At 40.2% G+C, this 14,117-nt stretch overlaps 1 protein-coding gene across 9 annotated transcripts in view; it reads left to right on the plus strand.

Moving 5' to 3' along the window:
* Positions 1-14,117, plus strand: part of cacna1c (calcium channel, voltage-dependent, L type, alpha 1C subunit) — a 210,730-nt gene that overhangs the window by 154,497 nt on the left and 42,116 nt on the right. For 8 of the 9 annotated variants that reach the window (XM_037121307.1, XM_037121308.1, XM_037121312.1 and 5 more), the window contains 12 exons: positions 3,898-3,988; positions 7,170-7,196; positions 9,947-10,107; positions 10,288-10,361; positions 10,521-10,672; positions 10,969-11,170; positions 11,273-11,393; positions 11,734-11,848; positions 12,486-12,603; positions 12,710-12,779; positions 13,002-13,134; positions 13,310-13,439. In XM_037121307.1, coding sequence (XP_036977202.1) covers positions 3,898-3,988; positions 7,170-7,196; positions 9,947-10,107; positions 10,288-10,361; positions 10,521-10,672; positions 10,969-11,170; positions 11,273-11,393; positions 11,734-11,848; positions 12,486-12,603; positions 12,710-12,779; positions 13,002-13,134; positions 13,310-13,439 — 1,394 coding nt within the window. The remainder of the gene's footprint in view (positions 1-3,897; positions 3,989-7,169; positions 7,197-9,946; positions 10,108-10,287; positions 10,362-10,520; positions 10,673-10,968; positions 11,171-11,272; positions 11,394-11,733; positions 11,849-12,485; positions 12,604-12,709; positions 12,780-13,001; positions 13,135-13,309; positions 13,440-14,117) is intronic. The other variant, XM_037121309.1, reaches the window with a different exon arrangement.

The following is a 14,117-nucleotide window of genomic DNA, read 5'->3' on the forward strand; positions in this document are numbered from 1 at the left end:
ATCATGTTTCCTTGCAACAGATAATGTACTCTATGGCATCGGAGCCAGCATGAGTACATGCGATCATTTGTGTTTGAATTTACAGTTTGTGTCCATTTTTCCGCATTTGTGCTGATTGTGAGTGCCTTTGCTGTCTGTATCTGTGTGTGTGTGCTTGTCTTGCTGAGCCATGCTCTCTGTCCCCCAGGTAAGAGCCATCGTTTTCCGTCTCTGCGTGGAGCCGTGAAGAAAAATGCGGCTTTCCTTCGTAAGGCGTGTGCGTCTGTCTGCATGGTCCAACACTAGTAAAAGATTCACTGGAAAACGTGATTCTAGACATGCAAGCGGACTGCACCCTCTTCTCTCTCCTCTCCTCTCCTCTCCTCTCCTCTCCTCTCCTCTCCTCTCCTCTCCTCTCCTCTCCTCTCCTCTCCTCTCCTCTCCTCTCCTGCATCTTTTCTGCCCCCTCCAGAGCTTCAGTGCTAAAAGGGGGCAATGGCTGCCTCTCAACACTGTAAAGAAGTTTATTCTTATTGTCCTCCTCACCCCTTTTATACACCTTCCACTGAAGAGAAGTCTAATCTCAAGGCTATGTAAATTAATATTTTCTTGCAGTAGAGGCTTGGAAGTTCTCCCATCATTAACAATCCCCGCTGGCAATATTGCATGTCTGCATCGCATTAAAACATTTACCATGTTTCATGGCCCTCAACGTTTATTTATATTTAATTGAAAAAGGGAGAACTGTCAGTACAAGAAATGAGGATATGAGGAGAGGAAACTTTCTGTATTGAGATGCAGCCATTGTGCTCCTCTATAGGTTCATAGGAAAGGATACGGTTCGCATTTGCCTGACTTTTCTGTGGGGAAAAAAACTAAGAGGACAATGTCATCACTGATGTGTGCTTCACTAAAAGCATTTGTGATGTCACAGTCTTCTCCTTCCTTTCCCTAAGGTTCCCCTGCATTCTTGCTAGCCACAATAGACCTGACAATAAAAGACAGCAAAGAGATGGCTTTAAAATTAGAATTTTAGCTTTTAATGATTTTCACCAGGCACTTGCCATTCTGGTAACTTTTTTTTTTTTACTGACATCAGTGATGAGTATTTACATGCTAATAAGCTGTTTATGGGTTAGTTGAAATCATTCTCAATAGAATGTGTCAATTGCCTGGTGAGAAAAACACTGGAGACTAAAATTCAAAATATTACATTACTATATTAAAGGTGTGCTGTGCAGGATTTGTTGATAGAAGGGAGGAAGTGGTGTCATAGAGAACAGAGGGAATTATAGAAATTCGATCTTTTTTTTTTCTGGCAGTTACACTGTAAAGCAACCTCCGTACAGCCCTGCAAGAAAGTGCCACAATGCAGATTTTGTGTGAATTCAGGCACAATTCACCCTCTTCCACTGTTTACCTCTCTACTCTGTGCCTGTGTGTGTCTGAGCCCCACCCTTGGTCAAACAGACGCACAGAGCAGAGAGAAACGAGACAAAGTACAGGTCTAGATAGAGACATGAGTTATAAGAGATGATTGAGAGGTTTTTTTTTTATTTTTTATCCTGCATATCATACCTTTAACTGCATGAAAAACCTTTTATTTAAAAAAGTTTAGACAATTATTTGAACAGTGAATTGACAGTAAAATTCATTTTTGGTCAGTTTGGTATTGAAAATTGAAATATCTGAAAAGGACTTCTGGAGATGATGGTATGGATGATTATTATCTTAATTAAGTCCGTTTTTGCACAAACTTGCGCACACACACACACACAAACACACACAGAGTTTTCTTATTTTCAGTGCTATTTTTTAATGTTTTAACAAATTCACTAATGCCACATTGGTAAGTATTAATGTATGCCTCTTTTATGTTAAAAAAAAGGGTGACCCTTCCTTGTCTTCCATACTCTGTTCCACCCTCCTTCCATTTCTCTCCCTCCTATTCTCCTACTTCATCTCCTTCCTTCTCACTGTGTCTCAGGTCTTTAGGGTTTATGCTAACAATAGGTATTAAACTAGTTCAGAGCTCCATTGAGGAGAAAGCACCAGGCTGGCTTTATATTTGAAAGGCTTTTGCCTCGGGAGAGGCCGGAGGGCCCAGGGTGCTTTTAACTGAGTAGCGTAGCAGCAGGTGGCACGTGTCGAGGTGAGGGTACAAACAGCAGAGGCCTTAATGTTCAGAGAGACCATACAGATCTCAGCAACACAGAATTCATCCATTACCAACCATGTGGCAAAATGTGCTGTTCACTTACTGTTCTCACTTACTTTAAGATCTTGTGTTAGCTAAGCGCTTATGAGAGGGCTTATGATATAAAAGAGAACATCCTTTCCAAATGTGCCCTGGCAACTAGGTTTTTCCACAAAATGATATCTGAATGCTATTGTCATGAGCTGTGTTTACGTCTGATTGTCAAGCAAATTTGTGACAAACTTTTGAAATGTTGCAAAGAAAACAAAGAAGAAAGAAAATGATAATTAGGCACAGAATATCCAGGAAGATACCAAGAGCAGCCACAGCTTCTTTAATGTGTGTTAGGTCAAAACTTGTTCAGTCAGAACTCTCAGTCAGTTTACAGTCAGGCTCTGGAATGAGGAATGGCTCCTTGACTGCAGCCCTCTTTAGCTTGGGATGACTGAATGCATGCTAAGAGACTTTGCTTGCTGATTTTTCTTTGCTTTACTTGATTGCTTTCTTTTGTTTGGTGCAGCATTACTTACTCATCTGTATTCCAGGTCATATAGTTCCACGTGTACATAACAAACAACCATAGTTTATATGGTTTTACATGAAGCTCCAGGCAGATTTCTAAATTAGAAAATCTGAATGCGCAATTGTATGAAAAATGCTTTTTTTTTTTAACCCTCTCATCTTAGTGCTGATCATGTTCTTTGGTTCCATGCTGCGAGTTGTTTTGCAAGAGTTGCTTTTGCCTTATCTTACTTTTTCACAAGATGCATTGCATATGCAGCATCTGATTCTGGTACCCAGAGGGTGTTACAATAAGTGTTTGAGGTGACAGTGAGGGGAGTGCAGCTCTCTCCCGCCGGCAGGCAAAGAGTGACAGAAGCAATAAAAAGCAATGTATCACTTCATATCAGTCTCTCAACCAGCTATGCCCACATTCATTCCTTTTTTCCCCTCTCCCTCCATCCATACCTCCTGTGATGTTTCCATCAGTTGCTACCCTCAACCTCACTTCTCTTTTTTTTCAGTTTATTCTCCCTCTTTTTCCTCTTTAACACTGACAATTCACATTACTCTTGTCCTTCCTCTACAGCAATCTCTGCCTTCATCTTCTTGGTATTCATCCCTCCATCTTTGCACATCATTACACTTGTCTTCAAATAAGGACAAAGTGACAAATTTGCAGGCTCCTTGCGGCTTCATAAACAAGAAACGAGGGTTTTTAAAAAAAAAAAACAAAAAAAAAACCTTGGCTGTAATTTAGCCCCAACATCCCCCACTACAGTGTTATTTCTTTGAATCTCCCTGGGCTATAAAACCACAGAAGGGTTTTGTTAAGATTTAATTCACGCAGAGCTGATGAATCCCTCAGCTTACAAGTTAAAAATCATCCTAATAGCTGTTACAGAGGTTGTGTGCCAGGATCCTTAATGGGTAAATATTGCTAGTATGGTAGCTTAGTGTGTAATTAGTTGAGGCTAGATTGCTTTTTAATCTTAAAGAAATCAGTTTATTTTCAGTGGTGGTTGACTCAGTGTCAACTGCAGCTTCTCAGTTCTCGATGCACTTTTGTAGCTTTGAGGTGTATGCAAAGTGGAATCTTGTAAGTGAGGATGTACAACCCATTTTGCTGTTATTTCATCTTTCTCTGTCTTTCTCTCTCTGTCTCTCTTTCTACATCTGTCATCTCCTCCTCTCTTCCTTTACTCCTCTCTGTCTCTCAGTGAGCATGCCAGCAAGTGAGAATGAATCAGTCAACACAGACAACGCCCCCGGGGGAGACGTGGAGGGGGAGACCTGCTGTACCCGGCTAGCGTAAGTAATGCTCCCTCTCTCACACACACCTCGTCTCCTGCTCCAGTCACCTTCTGTCAGTCCCGAGGATGAACTCTCTCCTGAAAACCTTCAGCATTGGCACGTCGTTGTTAGCCATGGTTACAAGTGACTTAGCCTGGCTGTGTCGGGTCCCACAAAGCCAGACGGAGGCCTCATTAAGCTCACTGAGCTTTGGAAGAATTCAAGCGCTGATGTTGTTTAAATGAGACTAGAGTGGGTTGTCAGCATACAAATGGATCAGTTTTTTAAAGGGAGGATGAGGGAGGTCTTTTTTTATTTTCAGAGGCAATTAAATGATCCCCAGAGTCTGTGACCTTGATGAGACAGAGGTCGAGCTAAGAGGAATTGATCTTACACTAAACTTCTGAGCCTTATTATTTATTTGTAGTCCACTATAATAAACTGACTACTGTGAAGTGTTTTGATTTTTAATCTTACTTTTGAGAAGATTTTTTAACATTAAATCATAAATGTGTATTTTCTACCAAGAGAAAACATTTGTATTTTCGAAAAGTCCCTTTTTTACAACAAAATACATGTTTACATTTGTACACTGTGTTTTCAAGCTTGTTTACTCCACTTATAATGCATTTTCAAGCATCATAGTATCCCAGGACCCCAAAATGAGTAAAAAGAATTTGAACAACTTGTGAAGTACTTGAGTTGGTCGTTGACATGGTTTTTAACTGAATGCATTATCTACATTGTTTGATAGAAGAAGAAATGAACGGTCAAAGTGCCTGTAGACTGCACAGAAGTGGTTGACTTGGGACTTCCAAAAAAAGTAGAAAAGCAGGACATCTATCATGGCAGCATCTTCAGTTTTATTTCCTTTTCTTCTCTCCATCTATCTTTTCTCTCCTTCGTGTGTTTTCTGGTAAAGTGCTTTCCTCCTTCCCTGTGGGAGCTCACGAACAGCTGACTCACTCGCTCCTCCTCCCCCCTCTCCTTTCATTTCGTACATTATTCAAACAAGTGTGTTGCTTTCTTTCTTAGACTCGAGGCCACGCAGGAGCTGTGACCCAAGCGGGCCCACCTCAATACACACAAGCAAACACACCTACATACAAAACTGTTCATAACTGGGAATGTAGCCCAATACAAGACAATACAATAAAACACAATGGAGACAGTTACAGTATAAAATAGAGCGTTTTAGAGGTGAGTTTAAACTCTATTGACCAGAGGATCAGTAAAGCTAGTGGGCACATTTGGATGGCACACTGTTGTTTATCTGTACTCTCGCTGTCCATCTGTTACTTTGTCCTTGTTATGTTGTTTGTGTTTATCTGTCCACTGTCAGACCAAAACACCTCAAAACAAAGGATATTTCATGCAGTATCTCAGTAATTAGGAGGTGCCACAAACCCAACCTGTATTGCCAAAATGGTTATTTTCATTGGTTTACTAATAATCATTTTGTCTTTAATATGTTAGAAAATATGGAAACACGCCTGTTTGGATTACCCAGAGTCCAAGGTGGCATCCTTAAATGTCAACAACAATAGCCCAGAGCTGGATGCTGTTCAATTTTAAATCATGTATAAGAAAGAAAAGCATCAAATCCTTGCATTTAAGAAGCTTGCCCCAGCAAATTTTTGCCTATGTATCTTAAAATATCACTGAAATTATTATACGATTATCAAAATTGCTGCAGTTGTTAGTTAATCGACTTATCAATTAAGCCACCAATTGTTGCAATTTTACTGTACAGGTAAATTCCAGCAACTTATTAACAAGAAAAAACTCAACTTATCATCCATGGATAGAGTTGCCATTGTGTCAAAGATCAAATATTTGGCAAAATGATCGCGAGATGTTGTAGATTTGTCACAAATACTATATACATACTTGTGTATGAAAATACACCTTATTGTGTCATAGGATATTATTTTTGCATTCATGACTTCTAAAATGGCTGCAAAATAAACCTCTTTTGGTTCCAAAATTTACATAAAATGTGCAGCATCAACCTCCTCTTTTATCTTCCACAGAGGAGCTCCAGAATTTACATTTGCACTTTTAGGTTTTACTTAGATAACCGACTTTTTCTGCAATCTGAACAAATGTCTAGAAAACCTTGCCAACACTGAAAATGTGGTTCCTCCCCTTCCTCTGTGAGACTGTTACGATTTTGGCTAGGGGCATTTGCTCACACTATTATGGCAATAAAACTTGAGACTTTTACTGTTTGTCAGGTCTTCCTTATATTGCTATATAGACAGACCTCTGGGTAGGAGCTACTCCTGTGCCCGCTGATCTCATAATGGAGACGGACGCATGGAGAGAAGAGACTTGTGTACTGTCAGCCCCCATATTCAGCCAGTCAGTCATTTTATTCTTCCGTTCAGTCAGTCAGTGAGTCATTTCATTGCTCCAGTCAGTCGGTCAGTCAGCCAGTCAGCCAGTCAGCCAGGTCAGTCAATTCATCTGCTCTCATAGACAAATCAGTACACAGCTGCTCACAACAACTGTATATGATACAACTATGTTGTAAATTTGTTTGATTTTTCAAAATTGATATGGAAGCAATAAAGTGGAATTTAAATGCAACAAAAGGAGACATAAAGACACTGACCAGTGCATCATTTGATGCAGTCGTCACATTGATCACTATTTCGTGCAGTGGGTTTGGTTTCCATTAAACAATCCTTGGTTGAGAGAACAGACTCAGCCTGTGAGACTGTAAATCACACATTTAAGCTATAGAATCAGCCCATTGTCAGATAATTTTTCTGAACATAAGTGAAATAATTTGATATGGTGTCAAATCAAATTTACACCGTGGGGATTTTTCTCTTCTATTTCCAGTGTCTTCCATACCCTCTTGTCCTCAGTACTATTTGTATGTACTTTTTACTGTTACAGTGGTGGACAATCAACAGACATATTCCTAATAATTGCCTGTGTTTTGTTCACACCAGGGCTGATTGGAGGAGTTCCAAACTTAGATATATTTTTTTCTTTTGAATGGATGCCACTGTATATATGTTTGCAGGGGGTGATTTGCTCAAAAGAAAGGGTTCGGTGATTGTAATTTGCGATAATAAGGGAAAGCCTTTCCCCTTTATCCCTCTCAAATCACCCCTGTCATGTTGTGTACCTGTCTATATGTGTGTTATGTGTGTGTGTATAATCCATTCTGTTTTCTGTGTTCCAGAAATAGGATCTCCAAATCCAAGTTCAGGTTAGTACATGTCGTTTTCCATTGTCTTTGAATTCACCTGCTCTACTGTCTACTGCTGTGATATTTGTACAGTCGCTGGATGTGTGTGTGTGTTTCTTGTACACACCTGTACACAAGCACACACAGAGAAACTGATATAGCAAAGGATTGCCTTGCTCTTTAAAGGATTAGTTCAACTCTTTGAGAAATCACTTCCTCCCTTGCCAAGAGTTAGATGAGAAGATCGATACAATTCATTAGCTTAGCTTAGCACAAAGACTGGAGAGTGTCCAAAGGTAACACAACCTGGGAGGTTTATGTGCCAGATTATTTCTTGGCAGGTATCTGTAACTTCCTGGAGTCTTTTACACCTTTGAACAGAGCCAGGTTACCTGCCCCCCCCAATTTCCTGACTTTGTGCTAAGCTAAGCTGACCAGTAGCGTCATATAATACAGTGAATTCATTGCTCCTTTGATGAGTTGTCCTTCAAACTATGGTGTGCTCATGAGCTTTTAAGTTGTAATGTAGAAACAACATAATTACTGCAAAGACGATGTGTAATTTATTACTCAGAGTGTTAAAACAACATGTTGAATGTTCTTACCAATATTTGGGTGACAGACTTGCTGCTACACCAGACTTGCTTTCAAGGTTAATGCTAATTAATAACTTTTCTAACTAATCTGGGCATTATAACTAATAACTAATACCATATAGCAAATTACATCATATGATGATCAACCAGTCAGTAACTTTCTTCCACATAAATGACGTCAAAGACAGGGACCAACATGTAGCAACATTTTTGCCAACTTTCTTTTCCCGTTATTCTGGCACTGCATGAAGATATTTCAGTGGATTCAATTTTCTCATCTAACCTTTGGCAAGAAAGCAAGTAAGTCTCTTTCCCAAACCATCAAAACAACAAATTATATTGTCCTCAATTGGGACAGAAAACTACTGTTTATGAAAGGTAAAGGAAGTTATTGTCACATATTACAATCACATAAAAATAAAGACATGTCTTTCGATGTAAGAATGCATGTCCGCTTGTGTTGTGTTGTGAGTTGCGTGTCATGTAACATTCAGTGTGCGCATCATGGCCAAAGCCGCTGTGTGCCATAACTGATTCTAAAAAGCTCACACACAGTCAAACAGAAGACACTTGAAACATTAACTTTGTATCGGCAGAGAGCGAGAGAACCTTTCGCATGTAGTTCAGTTTATGACAGACAGTGAAGAAATAATGGATGGACACAATAAACAGTGGAAGAATGGAGATACTTGATTGGGATCGTTAGTTGTTATAAATCAAATCCAATTAGTCCGTGATGAATGAAAAGCACTCTCTGGTCATTCTCTGTCATCTTACAAGTCGGTACTTCATTACAGTCCTTGTGGCGAGAAGCCGAAACAACACATCAGCTTGTCAGCTTGACAACAACCCTTACACTAACCTCATCACATCCACTGTGCCAAGGTCATAGGGAGGCATTCTTCTTAGCTATCAAGCTGTCTTGACTAAAATCCAGTGTGAACCAATTTCAATTTTCCATATCTTAAAAAACTGAGACAACCAGAATGTGTTCTAATCTTTGGGACTGCATGTCAAAGGTTGCACTGCCAATTTTAAGTTTCTCAACAGAAGATTTAATGGTGGTTCAGCAGATTTCCATATATCAGAATGTTTTAACACAGCTGGATGAATAAATACTTTTCTTAACTTAAGCCACTATGAATCGTGTGGTAGAATGTTTGCTAGAGCAGTATCCAGCTTGTTATTTTCTCACTTTGTTTTAAGGCAGTCTATCATTATCTAATTATTGTCTCCTCATTAACTTTGAAGGTAATTTGGAGCAAATTCTGGTAATTACACATTGCCATTTTGCCATTGTCCACCTACTGCACTAATGCTGCTCTGCTTCTTCATAATAAGAACAAAAGCAAGGTTGACTGTCTTCAAGTATTTCGATAAATCTAATCATTATTATTAATGATATTACTCAAAAGGACAGTTATCAAAATTCAGTTATGTAATCATTGGTACATGGGCGTTCAAAAAGAAAATGTCATTGTTTAAGTGGACCGGTTCACAGAAATGTGAGTGAAAGGTGTGAAGCTGGCAATTACTAAAAGCAGTAACTTTTATTTTCAACAGTAGAGGGCAAGAAAAGTGCAAAAGACCTTGTGTACATCTAACAATGTGTTAAACTGTCTAAAAAAGAAAGAGAATATGTTTTTTGTGCTAAAATGAACCACCTCTTTTGAAGCACGAATTTCCCTTCAAGTATGAATCCCAATATAACACATTTCAGTTTACATCTGGGCCTTCAGTCACTTTGTTTTTCCTCATATGGTGTGTATCTCATTCTGCAACAAAGCTCTTCATACTGGCTTTTTCTTGGTGTGAAATGTCTTTGAGGATGACTAACTTTTCTACAGCTCTGCTCTCAAAAAACAGACAACCACGCGCCAAGGGCTGATGTCATCACCACCCTGTAGACAGACTAACTGACTCTTTCTTTGTCTTCTCTCTCCTCTGCTGTTTGCTTTTCACTCGTTTCTTCACTTGTTTCTGTTGATCATCCTTTCTTTTCCCTTATTTCTTCTCCGCTCTTCCTCTTACTTTTCTCCCGTGTCTGGCTCTCTGGTCTCCGACTCTCTGCACCGTCCCTTTTCTCTTTGACCTGCCACAATTCTCTCCTTTTTTCCCTGCGTCTTTCATAACCTCTCCATCTCTCTCCCTCAATCTTTGCTTCTTCTTCTTCAGCCGATACTCTCGGAGGTGGAACAGGCTGTGTAGGAGAAAGTGCCGGGCGGCGGTCAAATCACAGGTTTTCTATTGGCTGGTCATCTTCTTGGTTTTCCTCAACACTCTGACCATCGCCTCTGAACATCACCAGCAGCCTCAGTGGCTAACTGATGTACAAGGTACACAAGCACACCCACACACATATTTCACATTACATTTATGTACACACAAAATGACCTCTTTTAATTCAGTTAATAGCTAAATTATTCACTTTTTTGCATTGCCTTGGCTCTTTTAATCCCTCTCTTACTTTCCTTTTCCAATCTCTCTCACTCTTCTCCTCTTTTATTCCTCCTCAGACATAGCTAACAAGGTGTTGCTAGCACTCTTCACTGGTGAGATGCTGTTAAAGATGTACAGTCTGGGTCTGCAGGTAGGTGGCCAACAGTAACAGGATTTCATCCTCAAAAATCGTTATGTGGGGGAAGACTTAATCTTTATCGAGATTGTCAAGAAGAGTGTAATCTGATTTCCCTCTGCCTGCTACTTAAACTGCTCACTTAAGTTTCTCTTTTCTCTTTACTCTCCACAGGCATACTTTGTCTCGCTCTTCAATCGCTTTGACAGCTTCGTCGTGTGTGGAGGAATTCTTGAGACCATTCTGGTGGAAACCAAGATCATGTCTCCTCTCGGCATCTCTGTGTTACGTTGCGTACGCTTGCTAAGAATCTTCAAAATAACCAGGTTAATGCAGAAACTTTTACTTTTTTTAGGAGTTCTGCTGAGGAAGAATGTGTATTTCTCTGTCCTTCCACTAACTCATGTTTGAATGTCACGTACTGCAGAACAGGACAATGAAAGACAATCGCAGCTATTGTATTACCAAATGTCCTCAAGATGTATAATCTTGCACTCGAGAGGAAAAAGTGGGAAAGAAATGGGGAACACAAGTTTATTAGTCGAGCACATTGTGTATTTGTGACTGATACGTATTTATTTATCTGCTTTAACCATATATTAACTGGATGTCTCTTCCTCAGATACTGGAACTCCCTGTCCAACCTGGTGGCCTCCCTGCTAAACTCAGTACGCTCCATCGCTTCCCTGTTGCTCCTGCTCTTCCTCTTCATCATCATTTTCTCCCTGCTCGGTATGCAGCTCTTTGGAGGGAAATTCAACTTTGACGAGACCCGACGCAGCACCTTTGACAACTTCCCCCAGTCTCTGCTCACAGTGTTTCAGGTAATGATGCTGTAAATGACCCTAGTCTGGTCTGGTCTGGTTTTTACATGATTTTCTTCATGATTTTTGTCATTTTTATTCCATTTATTTCTTCCTCCACAGATTCTAACAGGTGAGGACTGGAACTCTGTGATGTATGATGGTATCATGGCATACGGTGGACCGTCCTTTCCCGGCATGTTGGTCTGCATCTACTTCATCATCCTCTTCATCTGCGGAAACTGTATCCTGCCAAAACAGAGCCCCACAGACAGAAGATAGCAGACAGCAGCGTTGTATTGATGTGAAGAGGGTTAGGAGTGATGAGTGATCTGATTCATAATCCTTATCTAAGACACAGAAGCAGAAGGGAAGGGTATGTTTGCATGGGGATACATTTATGAGGGCAAAAATTGTTTGCCGTGGGTCAGTGAGTGTGTCTGCCTGAGCTGTTTGAAGTTCAGTGTCTTTCGGCTGTAGAAAGGTCCCTAACCAAATTCTTATCCAACCTGGACTGTTTGCAGCCAACCACACTGATGATCTGATGGGTCAGCAACATCCTTGACTTCAAACCCTCTGAACAGATATCCTCCTGAATGTCTTCTTGGCCATCGCTGTGGACAATCTGGCAGATGCTGAGAGCTTGACATCCGCCCAGAAAGAAGAAGAAGAGGAGAAGGAGAGGAAAAAGCTGGCCAGGTAAAATAGAAAGAACAAGAAAGACAGGTAGACAGTTAGCTGAGGAAAAGACCAAAAGACTGGAAGGGGGAGGGGGTGAGTGGGAACATCAAGAGAGAGCTATAGCTTTCAGTATCCTTGATAGTCAGCAATGCCCAGAGGCATTTAAGTATGCTGATGCTGGAACCTTAAAATCAAAGGACTAAAATGCTTAACAATTAGAACATGAACTATTAGGTTTTTAAGAGAGGCTGACATTTGCCTGCTTTTGCTTTTCTGTCTAAACCAATTTTATTGGGTAATTTTAGCGTCTCATTGTCTATAAAGGTCATTTGTCAGCAATGGTAATGTGAGATTTTATTGCCACTGAGGAAGATTGTGTTCCCCTCAGTGGCACAAATCATTAAATGTCTCCTTCTTGGGTGCAACACATATTGATCTTAGGAAAAAGTGTGATGGAAAACAACCATTTACCCAACACACTGTCCTCTTCATGTGAGCACAGCTGCCCTCTGTGATTGAAATACACCCCATTAATCTGAGTTTTTATTTTTTCCTTCCGGTGATGATGCAAGTCAGTGGATTAACGCTGTGCCATTATTTTGAGAAGGAGAGGTGAAAGATGCTAAATATGAGGTTCTTCTGCCTCTTTATCCAGGTTGGCCAGTCCAGAGAAGCGTCATAACAGCGAGAAACCACCTCTGGAGGAGGAGAAGAAGGAGAAGATAGAGCTCAAGTCCATCACATCTGATGGCGAGACCAACACTGCTATTAAGGTACAAATAGACACACACATATCAAGAAATATCCTTCAATAAACGCACAAGTGAAGTAGTCAGAGAAATTAATGAATTAAATATATGTAATGTTCTCCCTCTGCAGATTAACATGGATGAGTACTGTGGAGATGAGAGTGAAGAGAAGAACCCATATCCTGCCAATGATTATATAGGTAAAGCGCAAATCATCATGCATGTACTGTGAGTGTGTGTGTTGAAATGAAGAGACTGTATCCTGCAAACTTAAAAACTTAAAAATCCAACATGTTAATACATACAGCTGCTCAGTAACCATTTCACTGTTAACAAGTTCCAGTTGTTTCACTTCTTTCATTGTACTTTACTGTCTGCTTTTGTCCTCATTTCGTTGTTATCCTTTTCCTACCTGTCATCAGGAGACGATGACGATGATGAGCCAGAGATGCCTGTGGGCCCGAGGCCACGGCCACTGTCCGACATCCAACTGAAGGAGAAGGCCATTCCCATGCCTGAGGCCCGCGCTTTCTTCGTCTTCAGCCACACCAACAAGTAAGAGCACCCTGTAGTTCTCCACTATACCAGCCTCTCTTCTATTTTTTCTCATCTCTGGCTGTTCCTCCCTGTATTTTCTATCCTCTTTACCCCCATCTCTGTGTGTTCAGATGATTTATCCTGTCATTTTTGTAACAAGAGACTCAAATATGTTTCTCTCACTCTCTTTTAGGTTCAGGGTTCTGTGCCATAAGATCGTCAACCACAACATCTTCACCAACCTCATCCTCTTCTTCATCCTGCTCAGCAGTATTAGTCTGGCAGCAGAGGACCCGGTCAAGAATGACTCTTTCAGAAACCAGGTAACACACACAATACCTCACTTTACGATTTTTTTTTAATCACATGTCAAAGTGTAAAAACAGGATATACACTTTCATGGCCGAATATACTGTACATTAAGGTGCAGACAGAGGCAAACATTGTAGTCATCATTAGCTGCCCACACGCATTCATTTTGTGCTAAATGGATTATAGCTGACAGCAACATATAGAGGAACCAAAGCTTATTGTGACTGGCCGGTTACACTTAATGAGATTTCTTCCAGAGTAATGCAGCCGTGATTAACTTCATGTTAAGAAGATGTGAAACGCCTGTTAAGCTTTGTTTGCTCAATTTAACTCTTTTATTTTTTTTGCCAGGCTGGCAACTAAACATGTACCTATATGAAAAGTAATTGTGTCACGTTTAGTTTAGTATCAAATTTATTTTTATTTTTGAGTTCCAAGGTCAAAATACAGCAAAAAAAAAAAACGGCAAAGACTGTATATACAGACAAACTCTTAAACCACATCACATGTACTGTTTGTGTGTACCAAGGATATGACTGCACTGCAGCTGTATACACTAATAGGACAGCATATGGTTTATACATTAATGTTGTGTGGAGTTAATGGGTGTAATTAGTGAGCCGTATTCTAACGTAAACGACTGAGCCCCGTGCATGCTGTATCTGTTTCTCTTTATTGGTTCTTCTCTC

Source organism: Acanthopagrus latus, chromosome 14 (genome assembly GCF_904848185.1).
Source record: "Acanthopagrus latus isolate v.2019 chromosome 14, fAcaLat1.1, whole genome shotgun sequence".
NCBI classification, from domain to species: Eukaryota; Metazoa; Chordata; class Actinopteri; order Spariformes; family Sparidae; genus Acanthopagrus; species Acanthopagrus latus.